The sequence below is a fragment of the Dipodomys spectabilis genome, unplaced genomic scaffold, assembly GCF_019054845.1.
Source record: "Dipodomys spectabilis isolate Male_0828 unplaced genomic scaffold, ASM1905484v1 ptg000079l, whole genome shotgun sequence".
NCBI classification, from domain to species: domain Eukaryota; kingdom Metazoa; phylum Chordata; class Mammalia; order Rodentia; family Heteromyidae; genus Dipodomys; species Dipodomys spectabilis.
In genome coordinates this window covers 431,040-453,228 of record NW_024870756.1, presented here as the reverse complement: position 1 = coordinate 453,228, position 22,189 = coordinate 431,040, and the positions used below count along the sequence as shown (strand labels likewise).

At 40.7% G+C, this 22,189-nt stretch overlaps 1 protein-coding gene across 1 annotated transcript in view; it reads right to left on the bottom strand.

The window, feature by feature from the left end:
• The window catches only part of Plek (pleckstrin), a 28,703-nt gene extending 6,816 nt beyond the window's left edge, over positions 1-21,887 (bottom strand). Inside the window, exons 1-6 of the mRNA XM_042683088.1 lie at positions 21,691-21,887; positions 9,918-10,073; positions 9,540-9,721; positions 7,358-7,449; positions 4,323-4,507; positions 2,803-2,907 (exon numbers count right to left, since the gene is read on the bottom strand). Coding sequence (XP_042539022.1) covers positions 2,803-2,907; positions 4,323-4,507; positions 7,358-7,449; positions 9,540-9,721; positions 9,918-10,073; positions 21,691-21,732 — 762 coding nt within the window. The 5' untranslated portion in view covers positions 21,733-21,887. The remainder of the gene's footprint in view (positions 1-2,802; positions 2,908-4,322; positions 4,508-7,357; positions 7,450-9,539; positions 9,722-9,917; positions 10,074-21,690) is intronic.
• Positions 21,888-22,189: the final 302 nt, after the last annotated feature.

Here is a 22,189-nt window from a genome sequence, read left to right as displayed (position 1 = left end):
CACAAGTGTTTACTGCCTGTCACCCACCAAGAAAAGTGCTCAACTCTGCACCAGGCTCAAGAAAAGCTTATGTAACTAACACAGGGCCCTTCTCCCCGCAAGGAATATTTGTGCTTAGGAATCAAACACTAGCCATTTTAGTATAGCAGAAGCAATTATATAAAACTGGGTTCTGCTATTCTACAGCTTGTTTCATTTCCCAGGTGGGGTTGTTTCTCTGATTCTACTAGAAATAATGGAAGGGAGGGGGGACAGTTCCTTTTTTTTTGTCAGTCATGGGGCTTGACCTTCGGGCCTCTGCACTATGCCTGAGCCTTTTCACTCAAGGCTAGCACTCTAGCAATCTATCACTTTGAGCCACAGTTCCACTTCCAGTTTTCTGGGGGTCAGTTGTACTTCCCTGCCCAGGCAGGCTTCAAACTGCAATCCTCAGATATCAGCTTCCTAAGTACCTAGGATTGCAGGTTTGAGACACTGGTGCCCAATTGGGGACAGCTCTTTGCTGGACACAGTGACTTGACATTTATGGAGAATGTGACACAGGTGCCCTTTGTCATGATTCTTCTACACAGGTAACCCCTGGCTGGCTCCCAGCAAAATCTAGAAGGGTAATTTACTCTAGGTAAAATTTAAAGAGAAATTTTGAATTCCTTCAAGTGATTCTGACAGGAACTGTGATTAACTAAGAGATTCGAAACATGAAATATGAATTCAAGTAATTTGAATTCAAATCTCCACCAACTAATAATCATAATAATGATACTAGAAAGTGAACATGTAAAAAGAGGACCAAACCCCTAAATTTACACAGTTCATGTTTTCTTTAGGTAAAAGAAAGTTTATGAAGAAGGCATTTCATTAGCTTTTTTTTTTTTGTCAGTCATGAGGCTTGAACTCTGGGCTTGGGTGCTGTCCCTGAGCTCTTCAGCTCAAGGCCAATGCTCTACCGCTTGAGCCACAGCGCCATTTCCTACATTAGCTTTTAAGCAAAAAGGTGCTTCTTAGCTTCTTAGTCAGTGCTTCTTAGCTTAGCCTGCCTGCACGTGGAAATCACTTATGAGCTTTAAAAAAAAAAACTAGAGAAGGGGCTGGGAAGGTGGCTCAGTGGTAGGATGCTTGCCTTGCATGCATGAGGCTCTGGGTTCAATTCCTCAGTACCACATACACAGAAAAAAAAAATCCAGAGTCTCTAATTGCCTAACCGTTCTCCGGGGAATTCAATGTACACTACCTGGGCTGGCTAAGGTAACTGGTATCTATCTCAGCTTTGGTGAAGGAAAGCAAAGGAAAACACCAAGTGCCATTTGCTTCAGGTCCCCTTATCTCCAACACACACTCAGGTTCCCTTCCTTCATCCAGGTTTCACCATCCCAGGCCTCCTACTGTGTGTTTTCCCCAGACAAAGCTATAGTCGAGTCTAGCTCAGTTTTTAAGAGCTCTTCTCAAAGTTAGGGCAGAGGAATATAGCCCTGTGGTAGAGTACTAGCTTAGCGTGAAGGAGGCCCTAGATTCAAGCCCCACCACACATACACACACACACACACACACACACACACACACACACACACAGATTAGAAGTTGTCCAACTAATTTAAGAAATGGTAGCAATATATAGAAGGAATCAATATAATAAGATGATGCAATTCCTTCCCATGTTTCTCTTGTCTTTACACCCTAACCTTAGCAGAAACAAAGAGAAAGAAGATAGACCTTCCTTGTGTAAGGGGACCTTTTTGGTAGCCCTGACCCCTGTGCCTTTCCTTTACTGTAGACAGCTGGTTACTCTGTCACAAACACTAGAGTTCTTTCTAAAGCTTTCTCTGTCTGTCTTAGGACTCTCTTCTCTTAAAACTTGATACTAAACCCTGCACAGTGACTGACACCTGTAATCCTCGCTACTTGGGAGGAATAGATTGGGAGGATCATAGTTCCACAGGCCACTGAGATAAGAAGCAAGTTAAATCCCAGTCCATGAAACCTACAAAGTGTACACAGCACTTCACAGCTGGGAAGGCAAGAGGCCGAGCCTCTGAAACAACCTCAGCTTCCATGACGCTCTGTGCGACTTATCTTACCTGGAATATTCTCCTGTCTTCTTGCTCTGGCTTTCCCATCTGTTGCCAGCCCTTGTCATTTCTCACCCCTTGCCCATGTGTCCTGGCACCAGGGAACCAACTAGAGCTCTTCATTTTCCCCCACACCTTATCCCCCGGACTGACTGGTCATACCTGTGAACACTGGGAAATTACACACCGCTTCCCCTAGGACTGTGTCTAATATCTTCAGCTTGGGTTTGACCTTTGCTTTTGGTTCCTATGGAGGCATGCCCTGGTTTGGGTTGTCAACCAGGCCTTACCCCAGAGTCTGGAATGGCGCCTCTTTGATTGCAAAGGTAAAAGAGGTTCTCCTGTGCCTGTGTCCAGTTCCTGCCCCCGATGGTGTTGAGGACAAGCAAAAGGGCAGTACTTTGCCATGAAATTTCTTTGTCTTCTGGATGGCCCCCTCTTAATTAATTTATTTCATCCTGTTCGTGAATAGGGCAATACTTTCTTAAAACATCATTTTCTCCTATGATATTGATATTGATACAAGAGATACTTCCCTGCTCCTGCTTCTGCTCTGTCTGCTTTGGTCCTCTTAACCAAGTGCTACCTTCATGGCTTAGCTCTGCTGTCTTTCAGTCTGTGAGTTTCACTTCTGGTTGGTTATTGGCCAAATAAATTGCCATTTGGTAAGTTAGGAGTGAAACAAAGGATGTTGGTAAGGGAAAGGGGCTAAGAGGAAATGGTGATTAGCACTCACCTGCTTCAGTAAACATCCCTGCTTGATAATGACCCCTCTGAATTCTTCCTTCAGAATCACATCATCATCACTGGAATTCTCCTCACAGAAGAACCCACTGTCTGGCTGTGGGAAAAGCACAGAGAGCAAGCTGACTTTACCAGTGGCAGAAATATTGCTACCTGTAGCATCCCTCTTCCTGCCAGCCAATAAAGCAGGCTTCTCCTTTTCTTTCTGGCTACTACACATATCCCAATATGAACCTTAAAAGTAAAAGTTGTTCTTGGTGAGCTAGTTTTCTCTCTTCCATTTTCCTGCTTCTAAATTCTGTTTCTTTTTTTGTCTCCCTAGTGTGATCCTACCAAAATCTTTTCATTTTGTAGGATACCCAGGCTATAGTCTAAGTAGGCCTCAATTTTCTTCACAATGCACATTTCTCTGCCTTCAAAGTCTTTCTTTCCTCAAGACCTCAGGGCTACCTCCTTGAAATCAGAATGACGCCATGCAATGGCACCATATGATTCCATGAAACACTTTCTGCATTGCAACCCTCGCCACTCAGCCTTTCTCCTCTGAGAAGACCAGGATTGCCTGTCCACTTCAACCCCTGAGATCTATGGGGAGTTGGGATGTACTAAGCTATAAGCAAGTGATGAATCATACAGAGGAGAGAGATTCACTGCTCTATTTTTAAAACAGAACCCTGAATTTAAATAGCTGTAAATAGCCAAATGAGAGGTCTGAAAAGAAAAAAAGGAGTAGCAACAGTGGAACTTCCTCAAAGTGAAATAAAACCCCAAGACATTCATTTTGTTTTTGTAAAAAGGATGTATCTCTTGAAAAGCTTCCTAACGTCCATATCCTGACCCATAATAGAAACAAAACTGCCCCCAAATCCCCCTAGAAACCCTTTCCTGCTGAAACTATCACATGGCCCAAACTGAGACCCAAATTGTGTAACACTGTTTCCCAATCTCTGGTAATCGTATCCCGGAAGTGTGCGCACAACCGCAGTCACATATTTTCATTGCCTTTGAAAAATTCAACCAGCTTGCCACACCTGTGACTCTATGGCCAGAACTTTTGCCTATTTTTATTGTCTTTTCACCACTCTGGCTTTAGTCTTCTCTGCCAACGCCAACGCTCACTCTGTGCTAGAGCCCAATATATTTGATGCATGAATTCTACTTAGAATTCTAGTTAGAATAAAGATAGTACAGCTTAAATGAAGTAAATGGTCTTTCCCTTGAAACTAATTTAGTTGGGCAGGGCAGAACAGGGCAGCGCTGTGGCAGGGACAGCTGTCAAGTGTGGGATGTACAGGTGTAGCGTATGCCTCAGGGGCCTTGGGCTTCATCACATGATTTGGAGGTGTAGAGTGTTTCCTCTTTCTCCCTGCCTGGGCTCTACTCAACCTCCTCCTCTCCCATCCAACTATTCTCTGCAGGGGTGGACATGCTCTGTACTCTCAGAATATTGGAGTGTCTACCCTGGGCAGCCCCCACCACAAGAAGAATAGCTGAGTGGATTTTCTCCCTTACAAAGTAGTAGAAGGCATCAGGATTGTCCAGAAAGGGGTTTTCAATGATTCCATCAGCTGCATTCTTAGACAGTTCACCAGCAGGCTGCAGGTACCCTTCACTGAGCAGCGATGAGGCAACCATCAGGCCTTCCTGACGATTCCGAACCGACTTGTTGGAAACCAGCCAGTCGATGACACTGCTACCTGAATGGGCCAAAAAAAAGGGGAAATTCACTCTCTTTCCCAAGGAATAAGTCTGGACACCACCCCACACTGGCTGCAGAGCATTGGAGCATGCAGTTTGTCTCATCTTTCCAGTCAATCCAAGAGGGAAAAAACCAAAAACAGTTAATGGCATGGATGTTTGGAAACAAAAGGTAAAGGGTTAAAAAGAAAATCCACATGCTACTTAAGAGGCCATTCGTGCATCAAAGAAATCAATCCACATATTTAATTCCTTATGGAACATATATTGGACCTCTAAGAGATATGGGTACTCTAATGGGTACCGTATGGGCATTTACTCAGGAAATCTAAAAGAGCCAGATGGTGGTAAATTGGTCTCATAACAGGCATTCTGCTACAAATCCATGCTGGGTGAAACTACTGGGTTAAATTTGAATTTTGAAAAGGGAGAGCGGGTAGAGTAGGACTCTGTCATACCTCTACCCTGTCAGGAAAAGGTTCATAAAGGAAGGGACGGCCTGGAGCCTAAAAGATGAATGGATATTTACAAACCTAGGAAAGACAGGGGATGAAAAGATTGGGCATAAGCATGATAGCAGTCGAAGAAACAGATGTCCATAGGCGGCAACAGCCCTAGGGAGATGAGGGAGGAGACCAGAGGAGGAAGATCCAAGTCCCTGGGCTGAGCTTTGATGGTGCATTAAGAAATCTGGCAACCAGGAGTCATTGCCAGCTTTTAAATAGCAGTAACATGATGGTCTATGTGTCCTAAATTTAAGTGTAATGACAGTACTTGTATTTGTCATCACCTCTTTTCATGGTCCTTTAATCAATATCTTGCCTCAAAATAAGACTAGCAAAAGGAATAAAATGTAATAAATCCAGCAGTTTGAGCATTAGCAGGCCAAAAGAAAACTCTGTATTTATTACAGTGATTTTTTTACAAACGTAGCTAATAGGGGCAGAGCACACTGGCTCATACCTGTGTTCCCAGCTACTTGGGAGGCAGAGATAGTGGGACTGGGTTTAAGGCCAGCTTGGGTAAATAGTATGACATTCAAGGACAAGCAGAGCCAGGTGCTGGTACTCCTAGCTACTAGGAGACTAAGATCTGAGGATCGTGGTTTAAAGCCAGCCAAGGCAGGAAAGTCCATGAGACTCTTATCTCCAACTAACGACCTGAAAACCAGAAGTAGAGCTGTGGTTCAAAGTGGTAGAGCACTAGCCTTAAGCAATAAATCTCATGGACAGGGCCCAGCCCTGAGTTCAAGCCCCAAGACTAGAAAAAAAGACAAAAGGACAAACAGAGCAGGCAGGAGGCAGAAATAAGAGACCTCTCACAAAGGGAGATTCTACCTAGAATATAGTAGAAGCAAAATAAAGGGGTTGGCACTATGGCTCAGGTGGCAGTGTTTGCCTAGCAAATGTGAGACCCTGAGTTTAAACTCTAGTACCACCACCACAAATAGTAAATTTATAAATAAATAGCAGCCAGTGACAGACAGTCACTCAAGCAAGAGCACTTGGTTATGCCACCTTTGAGCTTGTGGTATGTGAGACTCCTATGAATCCTAGAAATGAAAAGTTTTTGCCCACTACCTTTTAAAAAAGATTATTGTAAAAGTGATGAACGGGGGTTAGAGTACAGACTTATGTACTGTAATGAGTACATTTCTGTTTCAACAGGGCTACTCCCTCCCTCACCTTCTCCCACTCCCCACTCCCCACTCCTTAAAGTTTGTTTCCAACATAGTGTCTAGTGAGTATAATGGCTGCATTAGTTTATCCTTTGTCCTTCTGGTCTATGATCCCCTTTCCCTTCCACAGATCAGATAAGCTTAGATACAAAACAAATGCTACAGAAAACTAACACAGAAAGAAAAGCTAGAAATAACTGCATACAGGGCATAATAAGAATCTCTTGTTTCCAATTCTTGCAGTTCATTTTGATATGCTTCATTATATATGGTCCTATGCACTTAGCGATTGGGCTATTGTGATCCCCTGCTAAGAATAACATAGACATATTCTAGTTATTACAAATGAGGGAAACCATAAAACCTATATTTCTTTGGACCTGGCTTATTTCACTTAATATAATTTTTCAGGTCTTTCCATTTCTTTACAAATGGGGCAATGTCATCTTTCTGATGGAAGCATAGAACTCCATTGTGTATATAGACCATATCTTCTTGATCCATTCATCTACCAAGGGACATCTGGGTTGGTTCCATCCTTAGCTATGTTAAATAATGCTGCAATGAACATGATTGTGTTGGTATTTTCCCACTTTCTTTCTCTATAAAGATAAGTTAATGGCAGCCATTATTTTGGCCATTAGGAAAACTTGTGGGAGGAGGCACTGTTTTGTTTGTTTGTTTGTTTGTTTTGCTGGTCTCACAGTCTTTTCCTACATGCACTGCCTTCAAACTGTGATCTCAGTCTCCTGAGTAGCTAGAAGCCACAGTGCCCAGCTGGACAAACTCTCATAGCCCCAAATTAGTCTCTCTCTCTCTCTCTCTCTCTCTCTCTCTCTCTCTCTCTCTCTCTCTCTCTCTCTCTCTCTCTCTCTCTCATCTAAAACATTCTTAAAGAAATCTTTTTCCAGGGAACAGCTAACACTAAGCAAAAGGCAAGAAATGTACATACTACTCTAAAAGGAAGAAATAGTTGTATTGTCAAAGCTCATAGAATTCACAAATTTTATAGACCACAGTAATGACAACTTGCCTCATGAAGGTTAGAATGTGTGACTTTAACTATTACTATTTCACAATACTGTGACATTTATGAAATTTATGTAATCAATCACAATAAAAATCATAATCCTTCCCCTGTTGCCCCTTTCAGGAAAGCAAATTCTCCTACCTGTGAAGCAGTGATTAAATATCTTCTTGTCCTTCTCCAGATTCAGTTCTTTTACTCCCTTTTCAGTGTCTTTCATGGACAAATACAAGGCACTGCACAGAGATAAAAACAGATGGATAAATGGGAAGCATTCCAGAATGGCAAGGTCTCCCTGCCAGTTGCTACCTTGGAGAGTTGCTCTGAGAACAAACTTTGTTTCTTCACTTCTTGCTGGCCTCTGAACTTAATCTCTGCCAGTCTATCAGTGGTACTTTCATTTGCACAATGCTGTGCATTCAGTAAAATGTACTAGGAAGGTACTTAGTATGCCTTAGACTCATTTCGCTCTTTGTTGATTGAATTTCTAGTGTCTGAATTGGAGAGTCACTCTCAGTTAAGGTCAGTTCTCCAAGAACAATCAAGATGTTTAAGATACCTGCTACAGTCTGGATCAGGAATGCCCCCTAAAGACTTAGTGTCAAGCTAAGACTTGAGACTTATTGGAAGATGGTAGAAACTAAAAGGTGGAGCCTAGTGGGAGTTATTTTGGTCATTGGAAGTATGTTCTTTTTCCCCTCTATCCTGTCTTAATGATGATGTGGACAGTTTTGCAACACCATACACTCATATCAGGATATGCTACCCCGCCATAATCACCAGAGACCTAAAAACAATGGGTGCAACAGACCACAGACTGAAGCTTTCAAAACTGCAAGCCAAAATTATCCATTGATTATCCTATACATATCCTAGGTACTTATTACAGTAATAGAAAGCCAATGCAGTCCCCCAATCCTTTAAATGTCTTCAGGAGAGCATCTGTTGTAGACATGGCCTCCTAGAAAGTTAAGATCTTCCCATCACTTATCTAAAAAAATGATGAGATAAGGCAAACAATACTGAGGAGTTCTTGTTTTTATCCTGGGACTAGTAAGCCAAAAGTAGCCTATCTGAGCATTCCAAGCAACAGAACAGAAGACCATTTTCATAAATCCTTTGGTTCTATGTAGTTTGAGCATCCTTCCCACTTAGGTGTGACAGCCATGACTAGGATTGAGCTCCCTTGATGGCCTCATCTAGCAGCTGGAGCTGGACTAGCTATCTCCTCTAGGGTCTTTCTCGAAAACATCTGTAGTGAGGGAAGCTGTATTCTCACTCACAAACTGCCTTCTTAAGTCACACCCAGTCCTGTGTACAGAAGGTGTATCTCTATTCCCTCTCATGGAATTCTTCTCAATGGGGTTTCTGTTTCAGGGTACATTTAACATAAAAGCAAAATCATTAGGGAGAAAGAGATTTCCTGGAGAAAGCAGCCTGTGACAAGAAAAGAGATGAAGTGTACAGGAAGGAATTTTCCTCCCAACTCCAGTCAGGGGCTGAATTTCATGGCCTCTGATTACTTTTAGGTGATAGATGATCCCTATAGTTCCAACAGAGGCAGTATCAGAGGTCATTCACTAGGTCAGGAAACAAATGGCTTCCATCTAGAATGGTTGTCCACTGGGCTGGCCATTCTTATGAGTGAACCTGAACTTGTGAGTGAATTTGAACTTAAAACCTTGCCTGTGTAAACACATAGCCCCTACATTCTCCTTGCTACCTAGATATCCTAAAACTGTTTCAAAACTAACTTCTAAGATGGGTGCCGGTAGTTCATGCCTATAATCCTAGCTACTCAGGAAGCTGAGATATCAGGATCTCAGTTCAAATCCAGCCTGGGCAGGAAGTCCATGAGACTCTTAGCTCCAATTAATTTCAGGAAAAGCTAGAAGTGGTGCTATGGTTCAAGTGGTAGAGCGCTAGCCTTGAGCAAAAGGAGCCCAGGAACAGTAACCAGGCCTAGAGTTCAAGACCCAGTACTGACCAAAAAAAACTATTATATCTACTTCATAAACAAAAAGAAGAGTCCTCTCTCTCTTCCTCTATCTCTGTCTCTCTCTATATCTTCTCTGCCCCCATCTCTCTCCCTCTCTCTCTCTCTCTCTCTCCCCCAATATGAGGGAACTAATACTATAGTAGCTTCTCTCCTCAGCTCCTAGGCCTTTTTCAACCCTGGGCAAACATCTCAGTCCTCCATGTGCCAGCTCCTCCTGGGTACCAACTTCAGAGGTGGCCAAGGTAAACCTTGGAGAGGGAAGAGAGAGCGAGAGAGGAAAGGAAGAAGTAGATAGAAGCAAACACACACACACACACAAAAAATCACCCTAAGTCAATGGTTTCTGGCAGACGAATGGACCTCCTTGTGGATTTCCTTGCAAACTTCTGGCCCCCTTCAATGCATTTAATGGCCTTCTTGATGTCCCGCACCCAAGCATCTCTCTCCTCCAGGAAGGCTGCCTGGAAGAAGTGGTCCTGCTGCTTGGTCGTAGTGATCTTAAACACAAACTGGAAATGGAAATATGTCCTATTAGAAATGACCTTTCAAGGGCCAAGGCCTTTCATGAAGTAGAGTAATTGTTCCAAATCCATTCTAGCAAACAGCCACCCAAATGCAAGGAAAGGCTGATCGTGAGAGCATGGCTCACCTGCAGGATAGCAAAGGACACAAGGTTGGTTCACCGCAGCTAATATGTCAACTCACCATCCTTTTGCCAAAGTCAAGACAGGGACTAGTCAGAGCACTTCCTTTCAGGGGGATCATTCCTTTGGGGCTGTTGTCACTTTTCTTTTTATAAAATTCAATCCCGTCTTCTAATAGTACAACCCACATGGGTTTCCAGGTGTTAAACATGCTCCCCTGTAATGACAAGAAGGCAGTACTGAGAGGCAGAAGGCTATTCACCAACCATATATTCTAACAGAACAGATTGTATATTTTCTTAGAGTTATCTTTTTTAAATGTTTTGTAACATCTTCTCTGTCAGTGCAGCAATAAAATCGCTCATATTAATGGCTTTGGGGGATACAATTCTACTCCCAACTCCAAGGCTTTTGTTCAGCCAGCTCCCAGTCTCTAACATTTCCAACTTTCTCTCTTGACTGACCTCTCTCCACCCTACAGGCTCACTCAGCTTAACCCCCTCATGGGTGAAGACTTCCCAAACTGCACTAACCCATCCAACAGCCATCTCAACCACGGGCATGGAGAAAATGGTAGTGGGGGTGCATGTCGTGTGGCTTCTATCCCTTGATCCAGTCAGATTTCAGCTGAATATGGATGTCAAGAAGAAACTCAGGCAACAGCCTGGTGTGGGGGGTGCTACTAAGATCTAGGAAAGTCACTCCCAAACCCCTCTATAACCACTTCAGTCCACCCCTGGGGAAGTCATTAAAAAGGTTTTTTGTGGGTTAATGTCAACTGCCCCATTGCAATAAAGTAACAATTCTGAATAGACTTAAAAGGTCTAGGACTCTGAAATAGGAAAAGTTTAAGGTTCTTGGCTTCTATTCTTTGGTCTATGTTGCTATCCTGTCATGACTACCACAAAATTGAATTATCATCCAGTCCCCAGCAGATCCTGCTGGCTTATCTCAAAACACAAAGGCCCTCTATGTAAGGCCCAGCTACCCAAAAGGAAGACTATGTAAAAGAGGATAAATATTTATGGACAATCATTTCACTTGTCCAAACATTTCCTTTGTTCTAGGTCCCAAAATAATTCTTTGTTTTTTTCTAAAACACACTATCTTTTGCTGTCTGGGAAGACACTTAATCCAGACCAACAATAAATTATTTTCCCTTTTCAAAAAACTGTACAAGGTCAGACAATGTGAACACATAGAATAATTTTAAGCAAATTGTTTTCTATTTTACATCTGAGAGAGATTTGCATCCAGAACATAAAGAGCTCCTGTGAATCAATAAGTAAAAAACAGATCAAATTTAAACTGCACACAAAGTATTTGAAAAGGCATGTCATTAAAGAATATCTTCAAAAATCCCATTAAAAAGTGTTCAACTTCATTATGTTGAAAATAATGGGGCACAAGTTCAAGTCTAGCTAGAGTATACCAACTAAATTATCAAACATTTAGAAAGCTTAAGAAGAGCAGAAACTCCTATAAGTGGAAGGCAAGGATAAAAAACTTTCCTTACTTGGAAAAGTGTGAGTCTATACTAAAGCTAAACACAGGCATGCCCTGTACCAGCAAGTCCACAATTGGGCACACATCTTAGAGAAACTATGCGCTTTGCCAAAGAGGTGATAAGCAAGACTATATTAATAGCGTCCTTATCCATACTAGCCAAATGGAAAATACCTCAAATGCCTATAACAAGAGAATGGGTCGATAAATTGTATAATGCAATGTACAATGCAAATATAGTAAATTCACACCAGAACACAGCTCGTAGTTTAAAACTGAACATTGGTAGTTGCAATATTACAGACACAATTCATAGATGTCATATTGAGCAAAACAAAATTTTAGGTAGTTGGAATGTAATTTCATGCATAAGAAGTTTAAGGAAACGCAGAATTGGTCATATCAGAAGTATAATAATGATTGCCTAGCGTAAGTGTATAGAGTAGGCAGAAAACAGAATCATACTGGTTCTATCATTTGTGTGTGTGTGTGTGTGTGTGTGTGTGTGTGTGTGTGTGTGTGTGTGTGCTTGAACTCATGGCCTCACATTCTTACTCAGCTTTGTTATTCCCAACTGGTGCTCTGTCAGTTGCATCAGGCCTCTAAATGGAGATGAAATCTTACAGACCTTGGTACCCAGTCTGGCTTCAAACTTCAGTCAGGTCTCAGCTTCCTAAGGAGCTAGCATTCCAGCCATGAACTGCAAGCACTCAGCTCAATGCCTCTACCTTGATCTCTGTGTAGTAGACATGATGTGTACAGATGTAAAAATTATGATATAGGTCATGTGCATGCCTGTCATTCCAGCTATGGAAACATACATAAGATCACTCCAGCCAGCTCAGTCATAAGTGCAAGACTCTATTTGAAAAATAACTAAAGCAAGAAGGGCTGTGGTGTGGTTGTAATGGTAGACCAGCTGAGGACCCAGCCCAAGGCTCTGAGTTCAGACCCCAATGTTGATCATGAACTCCATGGACATAAGACACAATGATCACGATAATATCACCCTCCAAGTTACTTCTATTAATGAGAATTCCATCTTAGTTATTGCTCTCTTTCAGCCATGCCACATATGGTCCTTTATTAGTAGATATTTTGTTTTACTTGGTATTTATTTTTTACCTGTTTGTTTTGAGATAGAGTCTTGGTAGCCTAGAATTCAGTATGTAATTCTTCCTGCTCAGCCTCTGGGAGATATATAGATATCTATATATATATAGAGAGAGAGAGATATCTATAGATATCTATAGATATATATCTATAGATATCTAGATATTTAGATATAGATATAGATATCTATAGATATCTAGATATACCTAGATATACCTAGATATCTAGATATAGCTATATATATAAGTATAGATAGATAGATTTATATATAGATATATATAGATGTATAGATAAAAATCTAGATATCTAGATATATATATATATAGAGAGAGAGAGAGAGATACCACCATGCCCAGCTAATCAGAGACTTTTGAAAAATAACTATGAAGATATAATTAAGTTACCTGGGGTTATTTGGATGTAAAAGACACATTAGATAATATCATTGTGTAAGTGTTACATTTCTTGGGTATGATCATGGCATCGCAATTATATAGGAAATTGTCCTTGTTCTTAGAAGGCATATGAGAAGTACTTAGGAATGTCTCCGTACAAGATAACTGATTGTTTAGCCGGGCGCTGGTGGCTCACGCCTGTAATCCTAGCTACTCAGGAGGCTGAGATCTGAGGATCGCGGTTCAAAGCCAGCCCGGGCAGGAGAGACTGTGAGACTCCTATCTCCAATAAACCACCAGAAAACCGGAAGTGGCGCTGTAACTCAAGTGGTAGAGCGCTCGCCTTGAACTGAAGAGCTGAGGGACAGCGCCCAGGCCCAGAGTTCAAGCCCCACGGCCAACCAAAAAAAAAAAAAAAAAGTGATTGTTTATTCAAAGAGAGAAAAAGAGAGAGAGAGACAGAGACAGAGACAAGACAGGGACAGAGAGAGACAGAGAGAAACAGAGAGAGAGTAGAATGTGTCCATTATTACCAAAAATGAAACTAGGTAAAGATTACATGATTAACAGTACTAGTCTTCCCATTTTCTGTTTGACTTTTTTAATAATTATGAAAATAAAAATATTTGCACTATATGGCGTTATTTCATATTAAAATTTTAGTATGTAAATTTTAAAGAAATACATTGTACAGACAAATTTGGTTTAATAAACACAATTAACTGGAAATAAGAAAAATGTACGTACAGAGATACAGGAATAGAAATTGACTAGATGATCCCCAAATCCCTCTCAAACCTAAGATTTTACATATAACCATAGACTTGTCAAGATTAATACCTTCTACAGTTCCTCGGGGTACTTGGCCTTCTAATGAGGATAAATTGGCACAAGTCTACCTGTCTAAATGAATCTGTGTTCTTCTTCAATTGTAGCCTTAGGGACTGCCAGCTAACTTCACAGAATGTGTCACTGGAGATTCAGGGTTATTATGAAGAGCTTTCTCACCACTCTGGTAAGGAGAAATAAAGGAGGAGGCAACAATGCTTGATAAGAAATGTACTCATTACCTTGCCCATGTAATTGTAACCCCTCTGTACGGTATTTTCACACACACACACACACACACACACACACACACACACACACATATATATATATATTCTTGAACTTTCTTTCAGACTTGGCCATAGTGAGTCAGGTTAGGTGGTAGAATGCTCTGTTCCCTCAAAAACTGTGTCAGCCACCAATTTTCACTATGGAAATTTGTAGACACCTCTTCTAGGCCATGACTATGTATTTTCTTTTCTGGCTTCATCTTCTTGGTATTTACTCAAAAGTAAACCTAGAAGTGTACATAAAATGTTCGAGTTGGGGAGGAATTTAAGATCTTCCTCAACACTTCTACTATATAGGTTTTTTTAAGCTGGGTGCCTGTGGCTCATATTTATAATCCCAGCTGCTCAGGAGGCTGAGATCTGAGAATCACAGTTCAAAGCTAGCCCAGTAGGAAAGTCTGTGAGATTCTTTTTCCAAGTAAACACCAAAACACCTGAAGTAAAGCTGTGACTCAAGTGGTAGAACTCTAGCCTTGAGCAAAACTACTCAGGAACTGTACCAGGTCCAGAGTTCAAGCCCCAAAATTAACTAACTAGCTAACTTTCTCTCTCTATCTCTCTCTGTCCCTTTGTCTCTCTGTGTCTCTGTTTCTCTCTGTCTCTGTCTCTGTCTCTCTCTCTCTCTCACACACACACACACACACACACTCACACACACGCGCATGCACATACAGAGTTCCAAATAGGTATGTGACCTAAATCAGCCAATCCATGAAAAACTAAAACCAGAATCTAGGTCTCTTGATTCCTGGTTCATGCTGCTTCCTTCCTCTCAGACACCATCTTCATCTCTTGGATAATTTTGAGTAATTCTAGAATATAGATCAATTTCTTTATAACCATTTAGCTATCTACTTCACTTTAATGGAGATTACATACCCATAAATGGAGCAACAGATAGATGTAGGTCAAATAACCATTATCCAAAATAATATATTGGGCCTGCACTTTGATCATGATAAATTTGGGAGATGGAACTCAAATAAGAAATTCTTGGAACTGGGAAGGTGGCTCAGCGGTAGAGTGCTTGCTTCACATGCATGAGGCCCTGGGTTTGATTCTTCAGTACCACATAAACAGAAAAGGTCAGAAGTGGCACTATGACTCAAGTGGTAGAGTGCTAGCCTTGAGCTGAAGAGCTCAGGGACAGCGCCCAGGTCTAGAGTTCAAGCCCAATGACCATCAACAACAAAAAAAAAGAAAAAGAAAAGAAAAATAAAGAAACTCTTTCATGTGCTATATTCCCTCTATGTTCATAACTTCTTTCAACTTCCCCTTTACCTTAAACTTCTCTTTTCAAATGTGTACTGAAATTCAAAGGTAAATTATGTTGTGATCGTTAAAGGAGAACTGTAAGTTACTACTTACTACTCACTTTCCCATGCCTGTGAGACATGCCATTCTAAGTTGATGCGGCCTTAAATTAAGCCGTTCTACTGCATCAAGAATTATACCGTTTAGTTTTCTACATATATGAGATCACAATCAAATGATCATTTTGTGTTATATAAACCCTTCGAAGGCACAGTAACTAGTCTAGTCAGTAGCTAGCATATGTTTTACACAAACAAACTCTTCTAGGCTGGACAATGTCTCAATTAGCAACACAGAGCTGGGAGCCAGTGCTCACACCTGTAATCCTAGCTACATGAACAGCTGAGATTGAGAAGATCACAGTTTCAGGTCAGGCCAGGCAAAATAAGTCTAAATACTCCCTCTTGATGGCAGAAGCTGGGCATGGTGGTGCATGCTTGTCATTCCAGCTATGGCAGGAAGCCTAAAATGGAAAAATCATGGTCCAGGGATGTACTGAGGCAAGATGTAGACCCTATTTCAAAAATAACAAGCAAAGAAACAGGGCTAGAGGTGTAGCTCAGCAGTATAACCCTCATGTAAAAAGCACACCATGCTGAGTTCAAACTATAATACTGCCTCATCATCATTATCATCATCATCATCAGTGAAATAGCATGGAATGATTAATAGCATGATTTCTGGAGGTTTTTTTTATTTAGGCACTATTTCAATTTTGCTTTTTCTGGGCTCTGTGACTGAAGGAAGTTGCTCAATTTTTCAGACATTAGTCTTAGTAACCATACAAGGTAATAAACTACCTATTTCCATTGTAAATATTAAAAGAGGTGATACACTTAAAGGGCTTAACACAGTGTCTAGATTGTAGTTGGAACTCAAAAAAACACACGCCATACAGACAGGTAAGATTCCAGCTTTGACTGTAACACTGGAATTATCCTGGCTGGAGTGTCTCCTAGGTCCCACCTATAACAACAAAGAGTGTTTTGAAAAAAAATCACTGCAATTGGAGCCCAGGAGGACCATCTGGAGGGTAATTAAGTCCGTCCTGTGATGCTGGTGCTATACTTTCCTGGTTCTGGATTCGCTGTGCCACCTTTGCTCTAAGGGAGCTGGAACAAAACCCTCACCTCTCTGTACCTCCATTTCCTTATTTGTAGAGAAAGAATAATAGCTGTGTCCATTTTGTAGAATCATTCTCAAGATGTTACATAAATGCATGAATGTATTGAACATTTAGCACTGTCTCTGCTGCAGAGTAGACACCACAAGTTTTAGCTGTGAAACTGATGGACAGAAATTGCTATAGATTGGTTTATCCTGCTCAGAAGACATCATATCTGTAAGAAAGAATTCCTGTCTCCTTAACATGTATTGCTCTTGAGTTGAATTAACTATTCTCTAAAATTAAAACCCTATGCTCTATGCCCACCTGTAAACTCTTTCAAATATCATTGGAGCTATTGCTTGTATTATTGTTGTTGATTTCCAACTAAATTATATCTTTGTTTGTCTTTATAAGAATGACATCAGCATGCATGCTTCTGTTTTTCAAACAAAGTCATGTTTGAATTAAAGTAAAAAAATAAACAAAGCTTCAGCCTCTAAGAAAGGAAGAAAGGAAGAAAGAAAGAAAGAAAGAATTCTTGGCTTCCAATTCTTCACCTCTCGCTTTTGTACCAGACTTCTACCCTCTACTACAGCTTTTGGTTTTCTGTTTTCCTCCTTACCCTTCTCTTCCCATAATCCTCATTTCTGTGCTTTTTTTCCCCAGTCTCACAGGACATACATAGCCACACTTGTGGTCAGGCCTGCCATACCTAGATTACTGAGTGGGTTATTTAAAAAAACAAAAAACAACAGTTTGCTCCATAAACCTCCAGGAATTGGGGGATGTCACTTACAGTAGTCTAGGTTATTTAATACATTCATTCTCTTCTCTCTCTCTTTTTAAAGGATTGATTTATAAACATATTCAACTCAGTAGTATATATTTAAGAACATCCACAATGTTTATTGCTTAGAAAAGAAATCCATAATTACAGAGAAATTTTGCACAATATAACTTGTCCTGGACCTGCTTTGGTCACAGTGAGTCCTTCACACACACACACACACACACACACACACACACACACACACACACACACACACACACACACCTTTGCCAGCTTGGGTAAACATGTGTTTTGTGAGAGTTTAAACCCCACGTTGACATCCCACCAGCTCTTGGATAGTGAGCTAGTCACTCATCCTCTCTGGGCCTCAGTTTTCCCATCAGTATTATGGGAGTCACACAGGGTAATTCATTGGGGTCACAGTTGGTGGGCTCTAAATGCACTTAAGAAATCAAGGTGACAAGGCTCTGACTCAAGATCTGAGCAAATTGTAGGATGATAACATTGGAGAATGGTAGAATCACATTTTTCCTCCCCATGTTAACCATGATCTTTACTTAAAGATCTTAGTCAGGAGGCAAAAGAGGAAACTTGAAGTATATAATGTGGACAGTTAACTCTGCCACCTCCCCAAGAAGCAAAGCTAAAGCTTTGTATAGTTAATGCCACTGTCAGCTCCAAGGCTTCTGACTTGACAAAATCCCTGCACCAGCATTTTTCAATGTTAGACTTTTTTTTATTGTGAAAATACCATACAGAGGGGTTACAATTACATGGACAAGATAATGAGTACAGGGTTGGGAAGGTGGCTCAGTGGTAGAGCGCTTGCCTTGCATGCCTGAGGCCCTGGGTTCGTATTCCTCAGCACCACATAAGCAAAATGAAAAAAGCCAGAAGTGGCGTTGTGGCTCAAGTGGTAGCTTTGAGTGCTAGCTTTGAGCTGAAGAGCTGAGGGACAGCACCCAGGCCCAGAGTTCAGGCCCCACGACCAGACCCAAAAAAAAAAAAAAAGCATTGTTGCCTCCTCCTTTGTTTCCCCTTCCCATTCCTTAATGTTAGACTTTTTTTCCACCCAAAACATCATATCTCCAATAAAGGCTTCCATTTTTTAAAAAGCCATAGAGCCAAGCACCAGTGGCTCACACCTATAATCCCAGCTACCCAGGAGCCTGCAATCTAAGGACTGTAGTTGGAAGCTAGCCCAGGCAAGAAAGCCCACGAAATTCTCATTGCCAATAAACTGCTCAAAAAGTTCCAGAAGTGGGGCTGGGACTCAAGTGGTAGAGCACTAGCCTTGAACAGAGAAATCTCAGGGACATTGCCCCAGACCCTGAATTCAAACCCCAGGATAAAAGACATAGAAAGTAAAGTTGTCCTTTGTTCCCACTCGTAAAATACATAAGAGTAAATGCTGAATGGAGGGAAACTCAGTGTTATTGCTTGCCATGCTTTAATCTAATAACCAGAAAACCCATGGTTCTTTCTTCCTGACTAACTTGACAACCAATCCAGGAAACAGTATCTATGCCCACTAGTACCTAGGACATAATTCATTATTCCTGCCAACATGGATAGCCGTTGTCACTTATGTAACACCTACTGTGTGCTAGGTTTGACGTAGACAGCTTGAAAGGAATCTAACATCTAGAGTTAAGAACTTTACACCTGGCTGGGAATGTGGTTTAGTGGTAGAGTGCTTGCCTAGCTTGTATGAGGCCTTAAGTTTGATTTCTCAGTACTACATAAAGAAAAAAGTCATTAAAATATTTTAAAAATATAAAAAATGCTATTATACATATATATGAACTTCACACCTAGTTGGGAAATTCTAGATTCAGGTTTAGTTCTGCAGCTGACAAAGGGTATAGTTTTGAACCAGACATTTCTTGAAGGTGTCAAATTAGAGGGCTGAGGGGTAGAATTGAGAGGTATAGCACTTTCCTACCATATATATGACCCTGGGTTTGATTCTGAAAACAAAAACAAAATTAACACAGTGAAAATGCCAATTAGAGTTCTTAACATAGCACAACAGAGAACAAGTGCTCACAGAGGGGAAAAATGAAAAACAAAAATGTAGAAGATGGAAATCATAAATATAAGAATTGCGGAAGAAAATTTGAAAATGACATAAAATTTCAGTTGTTTCACAGGCACATTTTTTAGATTGGAATTACAGGATATACTCTGAATAATGACTTCTATTAATTAAAACTATTCATTGGAACCCACACACTTCAAACTCGTGATCTCTAATTTCTAGTGAAACAGACTCACTTGTTGGAAGATGAAAACATGTGCATTCTTGATGAAAACATGTGCATTCTTGTAATTTAGGAAAGTTTAAGTGTGAGCATACAAGCTTCATAAAAGCGATTTTCATTGCAAGGTATTTTTATTGTATTAAACAAAGTGAAGACAATATCTCCCTTCTCTTGTTTTCTTAGGCTCCTCCTCCTCCATTAACCTTCAAGTGCATACCTGGTCTTTCCCAAGGGATCTTTCATAAAAGTACAGCTAGACAGAGAGAACCTGATGAAGCACGTTTATCCTCAACACCAACTCATAACTTTTACCACATTGTGTACATTGCAGACACTAACTTAGACTAAGCTCGCTTTAGGATAATCCTGGGGTACTGAACAAAGTACAATAGAGAAATCAGAGAGCATGTTTCTGACCCCAAACTCTGCCACAGCCGTGTGATCTAGAGACTTGGGCTCCTTTTGTGACAATGGGGAAGTTAGGCTAGATGATCCAGGTCTTTACCAGCCTGAAATAAAAGTGGATTCAGGTAGCAGTGTGCAAGCCCTTTAAAAACAGAACATGTGAGACCAACGTGGGAAACAGAGAGGTGGCCTGATACAGAGGCACATTAGCTGTTTATTCAATTTAAAAGCTAGGCATGGGAAAGAATGACCTTGAGTCTGTTGACTTGTAAAGGCTGGATTCTCTTGGCTTGGTATGAGTGTGCTTGTGAATATAAGGGTTGGCCACAGGAAGCCAACACACCCTACATGTAAACTCACTGGGCTGAGTTGTTTCACACCCACTCAACACACCCAGCATCAGCAGAGACCAGCATTCACACAATTCAATCATCCTGACACCACATCCGTGAGACTAGCCGTTTTTGAGGATACATGGGTCTCTATTTCCCTCTCTGTAAATGGTACCTCTGCCACTTAGTGGTCTGTTATACAAATTCACTAAGAGTTGTGAGTAAAAAAGATTTCAACTCTAGGCATTCACACACAGTCAGACCAAAGGAGGATATTGTTCGGAGAGGAACACAAAGGCACAGTGCTTATGTGCATCTGATCATACAAAATAATATATATGGAAATGAACCCCAGGATACGGAAATAAGATTTTTGTTTTTGTTTTTCTTTTTGTTTTTCTTTTTGTCTTGTCTGTCTTTGAGAGGGTAAAAGCAATCACAGAAATGGAGGGACACAGGGGGAACAATGCAGCAGTGGTACTCACTAGACACTATGTTGAACATGAACCATATGACTTGTGAGTGAAATAGGAGGGAAAACTGAGAGAGAGCAAGGGCAGGAGTGACATTGTCCAAAAAGAAATGTACTTATTACCTGACTTATATAACTGCTACCCCTCTGTCCTTCACCTTTATAATAACAATGAAAACGCTTTCAAAGAAAAGAATGATCATATTTAAATAAGATATTTAAATGTATTTAAATGATACATTTAGATAAAATATATATAATACTTTATTCCGTAAACTGTATGTCTACCACTCTACTTATGAAACAAAACATGACATATATAGTTGCAGATGCTACTGTATTCCTACCATACTCCTTTCTCTCAGCTTCTCCATGAGTAATTACCATTCTCCATTTGGAGAAATTATCTTCTCTACACATTTCTTCATAATTTTTAATACATGTGTCTATATCCATCAGCAATATACGGGTGGCTTTCCATACCAGGGTGTTCTATATCCATGAATTCATACAGTGACAAGTTTAAAACATTTAAAGGGCTGAGGATGTGGCTCAGTGGTAACAGGTTTGTCTAACACGTATAAAGTCCTGGGTTTAATCACCAACATTGAAAAAAAATAAAATGTTTACTGAACATGAAAAAAAAGAGATTTTAGTCCAATTAAACCAAAAAAAAAAAAAAAGAAGGAAAGCAAATAGAAGAAAGGAGATAGCCCAAGAAATAAGCTACATTTACTATATTATTTATCATCACATTTTAACCACCCTCTCCAAAGTAAAAATCCACAGGGGAGTACAATTTAAATAAACAAATGAACAGTGTCTCTAAGTGATCTCTGTCACAGTAGAGTTTGAGCACATTTGTGAGTGTACCCTGGTTCACCACCCTCCAGACCCTGCAGTCTGGAATTCTCAGACCCACATGTGTTGAAGCCTACCCCACATTACATTAATTTGCCCAACCTCAGCATTCCACATGCTGCAACACTCTACCCAATAGCTCTCATCCAAACTGACCTTCTTCACAAGGTAGCCCTCCCTGATCCGCTTTGGTTCCATGCTGGCTGGATGGATGGAGAAACAAATACTTGCTCTGACACGTCCTCTCAGAAGCTCAGCCTCTTCTGGGAGCCAAGTGGTTGTGGGCTGCCCTTTTCATGGTGAGATCTCTTTCATAATTTCCCTTCTGCTGGAGATCGCATGATCACATCCTCTTCCCCTCACTGAGGCCAACGATCAGAATAAGGAACTGTAGAACCAAACAGTCCAAACTTTACTAATGCTAGAGACATTGAAAGTACTGTGGTTGAACATTTACCTAAGGTAAATTTTTATTACCATGAATAAAAGCCTTCTAGACAGAAAAAAAATGATAAAAAGAAAGGGAAGTTAAACAAGCTTTTATTGAAGGAAACAGTCCTGTTTAGAAATTATTTTTGACATCCCAAAAATGCTTAAGAAAACACCAAGATTCAGGCACTGGTGGCTCAGATCTGCCTTCCACCAAACATAAATG